This window comes from Austrofundulus limnaeus, unplaced genomic scaffold (genome assembly GCF_001266775.1).
Source record: "Austrofundulus limnaeus strain Quisiro unplaced genomic scaffold, Austrofundulus_limnaeus-1.0 Scaffold427, whole genome shotgun sequence".
NCBI lineage: Eukaryota > Metazoa > Chordata > Actinopteri > Cyprinodontiformes > Rivulidae > Austrofundulus > Austrofundulus limnaeus.
This window is the reverse complement of record NW_013952829.1, coordinates 68,920-81,881: the sequence shown is the minus strand read 5'-3', so window position 1 is coordinate 81,881 and position 12,962 is coordinate 68,920. Positions and strand designations below refer to the sequence as shown.

Genomic DNA, 12,962 nt, shown 5'->3' with positions numbered 1-12,962 from the left:
CATCGGGATTTGGGGCGTCTGGAGGGTTCTTGGAGGCGGGGCTGCAGGGGATTCCTGGGCGAGTGGGGGTGCGGTTCTCGCCCTGGGGGGACCCTGGTGGTTCTGGGGGATGTTTTCTGGTGGCTGCATGCATGCTCTTAGGTGGTCTGTAGCGGCGGTCATGGGTCGCTGACCTGGTGGCCTGGCTGTGCTGGGGTGGGTTCGGGGTGGGCATGGGTGCTTAGGGTTCTGGGGTCGTGCCGCCCCTGGGCTGTGATCCTGGTCGGGTCGGGGGGCGGGGGGGTCTTGAATCCTGGCGGGTGGGTTGCCAGGCTATGGGCCGCTTTGTGCCTTGGTCCTCGGCTCTGGGCGGGGGGGCCTTTGGTGCACTGGCGGGCTGTGGGTCTCAAGAGCTGGGGGGTTGGGCTGGCTGCGGGTGGGGCCGGTGGCCCCTGGCAGGGGATAGGCCAAACCAGCCTGGGTGTCTAGTGTGCTATATGTTCTGAGAGTTGTCTGAATGATGGGGTGGGCATAGTATTTCTTCTGGGGTGGGGCTGTTTAGGTGGCCTTGGTGGCCGCCGGGGGCTGTGCTGGGTTGGCTGGCCGGCCCCTTTGTTGTGGCTGAGCCTCGCTCTGGTCCCTCTTTGCGCTGTCGGCGGCTGGGTGTGTGCTCTCAGCTGAATCATTCTTGCTGGTGTTCGGTAGCTTCTTTGGGTTGGCTGTGGGGCTGGGGGTCGGGTCTCAGGGTTCTGGATGGCTCTGGGGTGGGTGGTTTGTTGGTCCCGGTTTCTGGTGGTCCTCCGGGCTCTGTCTGTCCATGATCTGGGGCCTTCTGAGCCTGGTGGTCTGTCCGGAGGAAGAGGTCTTGGGGCCTCATTCCCTGGGTGGATCTTGGGAAATGGGGGAGCCTACCGGGGTCTGCGAGGGAGCTGACCCCCTGTGGGAGCATTCATGCTCCCTCAGTTTTTTCTTCCCATCCTCCACCACACACCTTCACCCTCTTCATTTTTCAACCACACTCTTGTAGGGTTTTTGGGGCACAGATGTGTTATGAACTGCAACAATTTCACATCTCTGTTTGCTATAACCACCTGGGCTCCAATTCTACTGTACACCCTAGACATTCACTCGTAATAGTCTCATAACATTTACATATAGGAAGATGGGGGTGGGCACTTATGGCATGCAAGGGGCAGGATGGGACACTCTTGCCACTGATGCCTGTGCCCACTCCCAATGTTTGCTTTTAGACATTTAGGGTTAGAGTTAGGATGGAGAGAAAACTGGCACTGTGCTGGCCTCTGCCCTGTCTTCTTCCCCATTTTAATTGCATTATATAACAACATGCATCAACAGCACATTTGAGGGTGGGGGTGGGGGTGTTATGGTCTTTTTCACTCCCCTGTTCCTCATTGGCCCTCTGGGGATGGGGTCCTGAGGAGGGCCTGACCGTCTGGTGGGGCCTGGGCTGCGGGCGGACTTGGGACTTGGAGGGGTCCCGGGGGCGGGGCTGGCACTCCAGCTTCTCTGGGGCTGTTTGGGCTCCCGGAGTCTGGCTCCTGGTTTCTGTGGTCAGCTCGCTGGCTGGGGAGGCTGCCAGAGTCCAGCGGGTGGTCGATTGGGGGTGTACGCTTGGCCGTTGGCGGGGTGTGGGGTTGGTCCGGGGGGTGGCCTGGCTGGGGAGGGGGGCTGGTTGACCGGACTGGTGCGGCCCGGGCTGGGACTTGGCTGTCTGCTCTTCTTCACCCCAGATTGAAGAGGTCTACCTCCTTGGGTTTGGATGTGAGCTGCTCTCTGTAGGGGGCGGGTGCATGTCCAGGACCTGGGGGGTATAGAGTATGTATGGGGAGTGTGAGTGGAATTTGGCGTCCATCTTGTGTGTCTGCCACATCTGCCACATCCGAGGGCGGCTGTGGCAGAGTGGTTTGGGGAGTAGTCCTGGAACTAGAAGGTAGCCGGTTTGATCCCCCGTCCAGCTGTCTCAGTTGTTGGGTACCTGGGCTAGACACTTCACCCCAATACCTCTGATGTGTGTCCCATCAGTGTATGAATGTGCCATTCCACATTATTACAAATAACTTAATTTCTGGTAATTTATGGTTTGATTTCTTTCTATGCATGGATCACTTGGGTTGTTACCGACATCTGGTGAAAATTTCACGTCATTAGCACCTCTAGTAATATATTTACTGAGAAAAATGGTGACGTGTTCAATACTTATTAGGTTAGAATCATTATAATTATATAGATACACTGTACATTTTTTGCTATGTTTTTGTTATCTCTGTTTCTGTAGGTGTGCAGCCAAGATGCCAGGTGTGTTGTTCTGTGTTTTCTCGATATATGTTTCACATATCTTCTAATATAGTATCTCTTTCACTCTTTCCTATTACATTTCACTTTTTTCTTCTCTTTCTTTTTCTTCTTTAAAAAAAGTCAATGATGATGAAGAAAATAAGAAACTAATATTCAGTTCTGCTTTCTACTGAAGTGGCTTAAAAACATTTTATGCGCTTTTCACTTAAAATAGCTGTTTTTCCAACTTATAATTTCAGTTACATTGACTTAATTTTGGATGTTACTGCACTACCTACAATTACTCATGTTAACTTTTTTTATTGCAGTTATGCAATTGATAAAGTTTATTTAAAATATTTGACTGGTTCCCAATCTGCTCAATATTTTTGCGTGTAAATTTGTTGCACCAAAGATTTTTAGCAAATGTCTGTTTTGTTTTTGTGGCATTTCAAGAAAGAAAAACAGAAATAGTGGATTACTAAACTATGCTGAACCAAAAGTAACAAGTAACTAACAAGCTTCAGTGTAGTGGAGTAAAAAGTACAATATTTGTCTTTGAAACGTAATGGAGTGGAAGTCATAAGTCCCCCCAAAAAATAATTACTCAAGTAAAGTAAAGATACCAGGACCACTGATTATAATCTGCTTCAGAACAGTCAAAATGCTTCTCTCTTTATCCGTCAATGCATTTAAGATACTTGGTAAGTCAGTAAACTTTATTTATGTAGCACATTTCACAGACAAAAACATCACAAAGTGCTTAACAGAGAGCAAAATAACTAAAATCAGTTAAAAAAAGGTCACATATAAAGAACAAAAAAAGCACAGTAAACAAAACTTAATTAAAAGCCTGTCCGAATAAAAATGTTTTAAGATATTTCTTAAGAATCTGAGCAGCGAAGGGACAGAGTTACAGACTTAAGGCTAATCTTTTATAAGATAACGTGAGCTCATATTTTGGATATAACAACAAAATTGTAGTGTTTATTTTAGGTTTTCTCTGTTTCTTTACATTTAAACTTTTTTACCCATAGGTTGGACCCTTTGTGTAAGCTTTCTGTTACTAATTTGCATCCATTAACTCATATAATCACAACCAGATGTTGCTCTGAAACCACACAGCAGTGTTGAATTTACCATCAGATTTTATTACATCTTGTTTTAAGATTGAAAGAGTTCCACATGCTTGTGAGTTTTTTTATGATGCTGATGATAATGGGTCACAGATGAGGCATATGCATGATTTTACAGAGTCGTGTACATCTGGAGTTCTGTTTAGAGTTACTGTCTTGGGGTCAGGGGTAGGTACTGGAAAAAAAAAGTAAAAGTAATGGTGTCTTAAAAAAACAAAAATATGAACTCTAAAATGCCTTTAAACAGGGAAGACTGGACATTCTGTAAATTTTCATATCAGGGGAGTTACATGTTGCCTAAACATGTATACTATACATGCATACTCATGTGTATAAAATCAGTTTAAAACCTCCAGTCAACCTAACATACATTTGCGGACCATGAGAAGAATCTGGAGAAAACTTGTGGCATTCATGCCATCAGATTCCTTTTTTATTATTACTAGTGCTGAATTGTTTCCCTGAAAGATTCATGACATCATTTCCCACCCTTTGTTTTCCTCGGTGCACATCATTACATCCAGATTTAGTACACTCTGTGCCCATAAGCTCTTGGATTTAATTTCTCAGAGGAGGGTTCCTGCTCTGAGACTGGTTTGCCTCACAGTTTGTTTTGAGCATATTTTTGATCTACAATCATAACAATGTCCCTAAACCATTGCCTCTGATGTAAAAAAAATATATTTGTGAATTTAAACTCCACCTCCTGAGAAAAGTAGCGCACACAAACTGGTTTCAACCATCTTTAAGCTTTGAAACAGCCCAGAGCTGTGTTTAGGAACCATGAAACATTTGTTTTTGGTGGTTGTGTGTCTGCTGCTGTTTCCTCAGCAGGCACAAACCAGAAGAACGGACAGGACCAGCTGCAAGCCAGTAACAGCCAGGTTTTGTCAAGGTTTAGGATACACTTCTACCCTTCATCCAGATGGAGTCCAAGGCTTCAGTCTGCAGCAGATTGGTCAGATTGTGGAGACAGCCTGTTCTCCTCACATCGCCACGGTCATGTGTCGCGTGGTTGTCCCCGAGTGTGGATCAGAAAACGAAAGCCAGAAGAAACCGTGCCGAGCTCTTTGTGAGAAGGTCAAGAGGGACTGTGAGTCTCCTTTACGAGCAAAGTGGTTGTTCTGGCCGATGAGGCTCCGATGTGACGCTTTGCCTCTGACTAACTGTGTAGAGGTTAGTAAAAAAAAAGATTTGACAAAGGTTTTACCTTATTTGTCCAGATCAGAGTGTGTAACATTAGGGTTTCTGAAAGACAGCAAGTACCACACCCAATAAAAAAAAACTGTCCAGTGTCAATTCAATTTATGGACCTCACTTTAAAAATATTTAAGAAAAGGTACAAAAGGCTCCATTCAAAATATTAAGGTATAAATCTTTTTGGTTGGCCTTTATACATCCAATGTATCCTGTAGCATGTTTTTACTCTTGTTTATGATTCATCTGGCACAAGAATTGTGTAGTCACCTATCTTTTATTTAATCATTCTTTTTTCAAAGCAAGTTATTCAAAGCAACTTCCAGCATTGACTTAAAAAAATGTGTCTGACTGATGCAGCTGGTAGATGGATCAGTATTTCCAGATCTTCAGTAATGGTTAACACCTTAAAAATATCACCCCTGTCCCATGAAGTTATGAGACTATAATTTAGGAGTTATGTCTTGTCTGAGGTCAACAGGAGGTTTGAAGCAACTGTTTCTTTGAAGCAGAATCTGTGCTGTGCCTTGGTGGTAAAAAAGTTGAGCTTTGAGGCAAAGCTTTTCATTCCCTAGTCTATTTTTTATTCTACGTATATGTCACTTGTAGTATCTCTCCATTAATGCTGAGCAATGGTTCAAAGAACATGACAGCCCAAAAATCCACAAGAACAGCAGACCTCTTTCGCGCTGACAAGAGCAAATAGATATCGGTGGGCTAGTAATGATTCCTTTGGGGAAATGCCTTCAGAACTTAAACAGGACATTTGGGAGGAGACCCTGGACTCTATGACGTATAGCTATTATAAGAGTCACAAGATTTTTTTATTATGAAAATAAAGTCATTATGAGATAAAAGTTGTACGAGAATAAAGTCGAAATAATACCAGAGTAAAGTTGGAACATTATAAGAATAAAGTCACATTATTACGAGAACTTTCACGCAAGAAAATCAGTGTTACCACTGTGTTAAAATAAAGAATGTTGAGCATCATGTAACATTACACTTCAGTGTCTGTTATTTGACTCTATGGATAAGCTGTAAGGCGGCAGTTAATGGCTGAATTGATGGATTTAGTTTTCACATAGAAGAAACTGCATAAATAAATGGTTAATTGGTTGGTTGTACAACAGTTGTGATAAATTGTGACAATTTACCGAACGAATATTGTTTGAACCTTGATATAGTTTGACAGTAACAGAATTACCCTTTTTTTCTCTGTTTCTCCAGGATCAAGAAATCCCAGTTACCCAGCCTCCCCCTCCAACGTGTCAGGCGATCACTGTCCCGCTCTGCAGTGAGTTGTCTTACACAGAGACCATCCTGCCAAACACTCTGGGACACCAAACCCAGGAAGCAGTCATTCAGGAGATGCAACAATTTGCCCCATTCATAACGGCAGAATGCTCCCCTCATCTGAAACCTTTCTTATGCTCAGTCTACACCCCTAAATGTGTCTTAAGAAGAGCCCAGCCCCCCTGCAGAACTGACTGTGAAAAGGCACAGTCAGGCTGCGGGCCGCTGATGAGACACTTTGGTTTTCAGTGGCCCGAGAAGTTAAGGTGTGAAGAATTTACCACCACGTCATGTGGACAGGTAACACTAACACACTAACAGGAAGTGTTTAAAACATTAAATTCCATAAGCAACATTGATTAAAATGTTTTATTTTTATTGAATGAACTATTTTTGGTCACAATTTAATGTTTCTACTCATAAATAGATTTTTGATTCATAGTTTGTTCAACTGTCAAAACCAAAAATATAATACGTGAATTCAAAAGCAATGCCAGACACTTTTTTTCCCTGTCTTTTTGTACAAGTGTTTTTAATAATCACCCGGCTAAGGGAAGAGGTAAGAAACTCTCAGGAAAAACAATAATAATCTAGCAAATCAAACCTCCATTTTTTAGTTTCCCAACTTCTATTCTGTCACAAACAACCCCTCTAGCCCACCAATCTCTGCAAACCAACGACTAATAAAACACACAATTACAACCAGATGTCACATATGCCGTAAAGCTTTTAATCATTTTAACTGGAATTTCTCTGAGCAGAACCCCTGCTGTGAGACCGTTTTGGTTTTTATTATGTGTCGAGCATTATATTGTTCTGTGACCCTAAACCAGCTCCTTTTCTATAGCAGCTCCACTGGCAGACTCTGTCTCCACCTTCTAAGGAAAGCTGCACACGTTATAGTAACAAACCTCTTTAGAAGCAACACTGAATCATTTTAAGAACCATGAAGCACTTTTTCTTAGTTTTTGTGTGTCTGTGGGTTTTACCTCAACAGGTGCAAACAGTGCAAACAAGGAGAAATGACAGGACAAGCTGCAAGCCAGTAACAACCAGCTTCTGTCAGGGACTGGGATACACGTCTACCCTTCACCAGAGTGGAGTCCAAGGCTTCGACATGCAGCAAATTACTAAGATTGTGGAGACGGCCTGTTCGCCTCACATCGCGATGCTCATGTGCCGTGTGGTTGTACCTGAATGCAGCCCAGAGGATGAAAACCGGGTGAAACCCTGTCGACGTCTCTGTGAGAAGGTCAAGAGAGAGTGCGAGTCCCCTTTAAGAGCCAAACGAGTGTACTGGCCAACAAAGCTGCGCTGTGAAACTCTACCTGAGTCCAACTGTGTGGAGGTGAGTGTGAATCAAATACTTTATAGTCTTTTCTTATCTCTGGAATTGTTTTGCTGTTTGTTTTATATTATAAAAGCAATATATAATGTACAATGTTAAACTATTAGAAGTGTAAAATGAACATGGGCTGCCATAGTGTGGATGAGGGCAGACATTTTGGTGAAACCTAATATTCTGTGCAACCATGTGCAATATTTCACACAATATTGTGTATACGGTTAAAGCTTGGAGTATGTGTTTAGAATATATTTTAGCTTTAGTATCTGTAAAATTCTCTGAGGTACTGACCTTTTTGTGTTGACTAAAGTTAATTAGCTGTAAGGGCTATTTTGAATTGGGAAAACCCATTGTAGACATACCAGACTAATTTCTGAAAGTTTCAATAAATTCAGTCCAGTGGTTCATGAGATACGTACGTATTTTGCAAACAGACAAACACAGTTAACCCCAACAGTTAATGTCAAAAGTTTTACTCAAATATGATGTGCAACGCGCTGCAGTTTGGGACGACACTTAGCGACTACCACACCAAATTTTAGCCGAACATTTTAAAAACGAAGTCATAGCCTAGTTAGTTAGTTAGTTAGTTAGTTAGTTAGTTAGTTAGTTAGTTAGTTAGTTAGTTAGTTAGTTAGTTAGTTAGTTAGTTAGTTAGATAGTTAGTTAGTTAGTTAATTAGTTAGGTAGGTAGGTAGGTAGGTAGGTAGGTAGGTAGGTAGGTAGTTGGATGGGTGGGTAGTTNGTTAGTTAGTTAGTTAGTTAGTTAGTTAGTTAGTTAGTTAGTTAGTTAGTTAGTTAGTTAGTTCAGTTCTTTAAAAACAACAACATAAATTCAACAAATTTTTAATATTGATTTTCTGCAGCTGTCATCCCCAAAAATGTAATCAGTTGCAGATATGCATCCAATTATTATTAAAATCCATTCACTGATTGATGAGATGTTTTCAGTATGTTTCATTTTGTTTTTGTTTTTGTTTTTATATTTCAGAATAGACACACACACACACACACACACACACACACACACACACACACAGGCAAAAACATTATCACTTTCAGAATCCACAGCTAAAATGGGTAAACTAAAAATAAAAGATTGTAAATTTGAATTTTAGTTGAATCTTACATTACTGAGCCTGTTTATTTGGTATAATGACAAAGGTAAAACAGCTGAGGTGTGCTATTTCAGACTGATGTTTAGTTGTTTTTTTTTTATTTTGTACTTTTCAAGGATCAAACCACACCTCTCACTCAAGCAGTCTCACCAGTCCAAGCCTCACCAGCAACTTGTCAGACAATCACTGTCCCCTTCTGCAAGGACCTGCCTTTCACTGAGACCATCCTGCCTAACATTCTAGGACACAAAACTCAGGAGGATGTCACCTTAGAAGTGCATCAGTTCACCCCCTTTGTGAAGGTGGAATGCTCCCCCGATCTCAAGCCTTTCCTGTGCTCCGTCTACGTACCCAGATGTTTCCTGGGGAGAGCTCAGCCCCCCTGCAGAACTCTGTGTGAGCGAGCCCGCGCTGGCTGCGAGTCACTGATGAACAAGTTTGGCATTGAGTGGCCCGAGTCCTTAAAGTGTGAAGCATTTGCCACAGAGTCCTGCGAAACTGTAAGCGTGTTTTTGTTTTTAATTTGAATCTGTATTTATAAGATTTTAAATTGTATCGACATGCTTCTTTTAAGTATTTATTTCTCTTGAAATGTATTTATTGTGAATGTGTGTTTTATGTGGGAATGTAATGTGACTGCTGTGGGTTGTTTTGAGCTGTGTAGCAGCCAGGATCTGTACCCAAGGCGAATTTCCTTCGGGACGATGAAGTTTATCTTAAGAAGCAAATGTTGTCAACGAGGATTTTAAAGCAGAACAAAAACAGCTGTTTTTGATCAAGATGGCTGCAATAGCCAACATTATGTGAAATGTGTTAATGCTCAAATCGTGTGTTAAGGATGATGCCCAACTACTATCAAACAAGTTTTACCTCAACACAATTTGTTAGATTGGTAAAAACCAGCCTCTTGTTCTTTACTTTGTTTCATACAGAATGTTTGGACTCTCGGCTATTGAGAAACAATTTCTTGCTTGAGGCGTGGCCGTGGACACTGTTGAAGTTTAAAATGGTCCGATCTGATTTACCCAATCGCAAACGTTTTGGCTGTGATCTATGTAGAGTGCCAGCTTGACCAAGAAGGAAGCTAGGCTAAGAAGGCAACCAGAAATTGCGTATGCTATAAACAACCATCCTCTGCTGGGAAGAGAGAAGTACCGAGCCGAACGAGATGGCTGTAAATGAGTGCTGCAGGCTTTGTGAGACAAATTTTATTTGATTTGGAAGCCTTGTCAACAATGAATGGCTTCATTTACTTCCTCCGCTGCCACTGCTAAACTACAGGAAGACGAAAATGGTGCAGAAAGTCAACATCGTCGTTCACGACTCCTTCTTCTGTTCACTGATTGGCCTGGTTGAAATTCTACCGGAGAAATTGTCTATGGCAGAAATCCCAGACGGAACAGTGAGGGGAAACTAGAATTAAGTGGAACTGTGTAAGAAGGCAAGGGCCAGGCTGTTAATTTGTAGTAGGTCACAAACATTTTATGTGCTGGCAAAAGTAAATTAGCTGTGGTAGCATCTTGACTTAGAAGACCCCAAACATCAGTCAGTTGTAGATACTGTAAAGTATTGTATCCGTGGCATTAACTGTAAGAGCTAATGTCGCAGTTTCAAGTAAAGATTTTGCACAACTGGTGCTCTGATTCTGTGTGTGGAGGTTATGATCCTCTTTGGATTGGCTAATGTTGATTAGCTGCATCTTAAATTGGAGTGACACCAACATTTAATTAATTGCAAAAGTCCTTTGGAGAGTTTTATTCAAATTGCTCCATTGGTTCAGCTGCAGACATTCATCCAATAATTACGTTTTGACAGTTTTATTAAATTTCTTTCACTAGATAATAAGTATTTCACTAAAGGTGGTGGGCAATAAATATATTTGTTTTACCTCTTTTTTTCTCTCTGCTGTCTTTTTATCCAGGCTTCGCTCTTCCATGTTATTGAGACATCCAGATCAACATGTGAAACAATCACCACTTCTTTCTGCAAAGACCTGCCTTACACAGAAACTCTGCTGCCCGGTGTTCTGGGCCACAGAACTCAGGAGGAAGCCAAACTGGCCCTGGAAAAGTTTACTCCCCTCGTACAATACGGATGCTCCCCTCATCTGAAGCAATTCTTGTGCTCCGTCTATTTTCCCAAATGCATTTCGGGGAAGGCTGTGAGTCCTTGCAGAACGCTCTGTCAGCAGGCCAGAACCGACTGCGAACCACTGTTGGTCAGCGTCGGCTTCACCTGGCCTGAAAACCTAAAGTGTGAAGAATTTACCACGGACTCGTGTGGACAGGTTTGTATGGTTTTCTTCATGGAGGTCACCTTTTCTATTGTTTTTGATTTGAGGTTCATCTGAACAGAAAAGATTGAAAATAGTTTGACCATAGGGGCATGTTATACAATAGGGGACATATCAAAATCCAAGTTTTTAGCTGTTAAATACATTTTGTTGTGGACTAGGAGTCTCTAAGAGGCAGAAAAGTTGAATTTACTCTCTACTGCTGCTGCAAAAATATCTTTATATTCTGTTTGGGTCATATTTTTCAGCCTGTTCAGTTTTCTATATTTTCTGACATTTTCTGAGTCGGTTACGTCAAATTACCTGCATAGGAATTGCCAAATATGGTCTGGACTTATCAAATACGATTTCCTCATCTTAACTTTCCTCTGGTTCTGGGTTAGACTCTGGCTCCAACATGTATGGCTGGATGGACAAGTCTTCTGTTGCTGACATCTTTTTTTTTGATTGATTGATTGATTGATTGATTGATTGATTGATTGATTGATGCCTTTATTGTCATTCTACGGAACACAATGAAATTACATTAAAGAACATCCATTCAAGAAGACACACATAACAAAAAAATGGGGAAACAGGTGATCACGTCATGCAACAACCAGCAGGGGTTGTGCTACCTTTAAAATGAAAAACGAAAATACCACACAAGGATAGATAAGGAAAAGAAAAAAAACATCCTTATGTCAACTAAATGCAACACGCTGTGGTCTGCAAAGCAAGATCACATTTATTATTCAGAGGAGTAAGTGAGTTTAGTGGATGTGTATCTGAAGCCATGAATGTTGTATGCACTTGTGTGAATATCTGAAGGATGAGTCCGAAGAATCCAGCCTCCCAAAAAAAAAATCCGTAGTTCAGCCATAGTTCAGAATAATGATGTTGAATTGTTCATTCTGTTCAGCTTCAGCTTGTCCTTCAGGGATCAGATTACAGACGGTGGTGAGAGTGGGGAGAGGTGGGGATGGGGGGGTACAAGTCGACGTAAACACCAAGAGAAATTAGATTCACAGTTGTTTGGGAACAGAGAAAATGTTTTTGGTCAGGCAGACAATAATAATTTTCCATCTGCCTTAATGTACGCTGGTACATACAATGTGGTGACTCCAATATGACAAATAGTGTGGACAATTTTGCCAAGCTGACCTCTCAGCTTCTCCAAGATCAATTCCATCTCGCCAGCAAAGTCCAGGAACTACAGCCGGCCCATGACCGTCAGCAGAACCACATGCAGACTGAGTCCAGCTCGCTCAAGGCAAAAGTCTGTGTTGATAGTACGGCAATCTGTCATAGTGGTCAGGCACTCAGAAAATGGCCTGAATAGCCACCGACGTTTTGTAGAACACCAGGAGACCACCAAGCCAGTCTGTAGAAATCCAGTGATCAGGATCCAAATATACTGTATACCCAGCTAGTTGAACGGAGCAGAACAGAGCTCCCACCTTAGACATCCTCCTATGGGGAAAAAAATGTTCCAAAAATTTATTAAGAGACCAGCTAACCAAATCCATAAAAATAAATCCATCATTTTTGGTTTTGGATGAAAAATGTAGAGTAGGCTCTGAGTAGCAAAGCAGGGAAGATAAGGGAAGGCAGGAGAGAATCACAGGAGTGTCTTAGTCCTCCGAGAGCAGAATAAATAAATAAATAAATTTAATTAAATTTAAAAAGGTTATTAAATTGTAAATAAAACAGATCTGCAAGCTAGAAAAGGTAACCCTCTCTCTCAAATCGGACTGGACCGGTCTGGAAGCTGGAAGGGGGTGGGGCTTGAAGCATCTTAAAGGAACAGTAACAAAACCAGCTGCTTTGAGGCACACAGCAGAAAAGGGGTGACCTATGGTCACAAACTTTGGGTAGTGACCAAAAGAACAAGATCGCGGATACAAGAGGTGGAAATGAGTTTTCTCCGCAGGGTAGCTGGACTCTCCCTTAGAGTTAGGATAAGAAGTTCAGTTATTCAGGAGAGACTCAGAGTAGAGCAGTTGCTCCTCTACATCAAGAGGAGCCAGTTGAGGTGGTTCGGGCATCTAGGAAGGATGCCTCCTGGATGCCTCCCTAGGCAGGTGCTTCAGGCATGTCCAACTGGGAGGAGATCCAGAGGAAGACCCAGGACATGCTGGAGAGACTATGTCTCTTGGCTGGCCTGGGAACGCCTTGGAGTCCTCCCAGAAAAGCTGAAAGAGGTGGCTGGGGAAAAAGAGGTCTGGGTTTCCCTGCTCAAGCTGCTGCCCCACGACCCGAATTGGGATAAAGCAGAAGATAATGGATGGATGGATATACACACACACACACATATATATATA

The 12,962-nt window shown here is 42.4% G+C and overlaps 2 protein-coding genes across 2 annotated transcripts in view; one reads left to right on the top strand and one right to left on the bottom strand.

Annotated features, from left to right (window-relative positions):
- The window catches only part of isg20l2 (interferon stimulated exonuclease gene 20-like 2), a gene marked incomplete at its 5' end in the record, with an annotated part of 50,058 nt that overhangs the window by 14,411 nt on the left and 22,685 nt on the right, over positions 1–12,962 (bottom strand).
- LOC106529207 (uncharacterized) overlaps positions 3,185–12,962 on the top strand; it is a gene marked incomplete at its 3' end in the record, with an annotated part of 12,598 nt that continues 2,820 nt past the window's right edge. Inside the window, 5 exon segments of the mRNA XM_014024563.1 lie at positions 3,185–4,586; positions 5,838–6,203; positions 6,901–7,251; positions 8,483–8,866; positions 10,288–10,653. Coding sequence (XP_013880017.1) covers positions 4,194–4,586; positions 5,838–6,203; positions 6,901–7,251; positions 8,483–8,866; positions 10,288–10,653 — 1,860 coding nt within the window.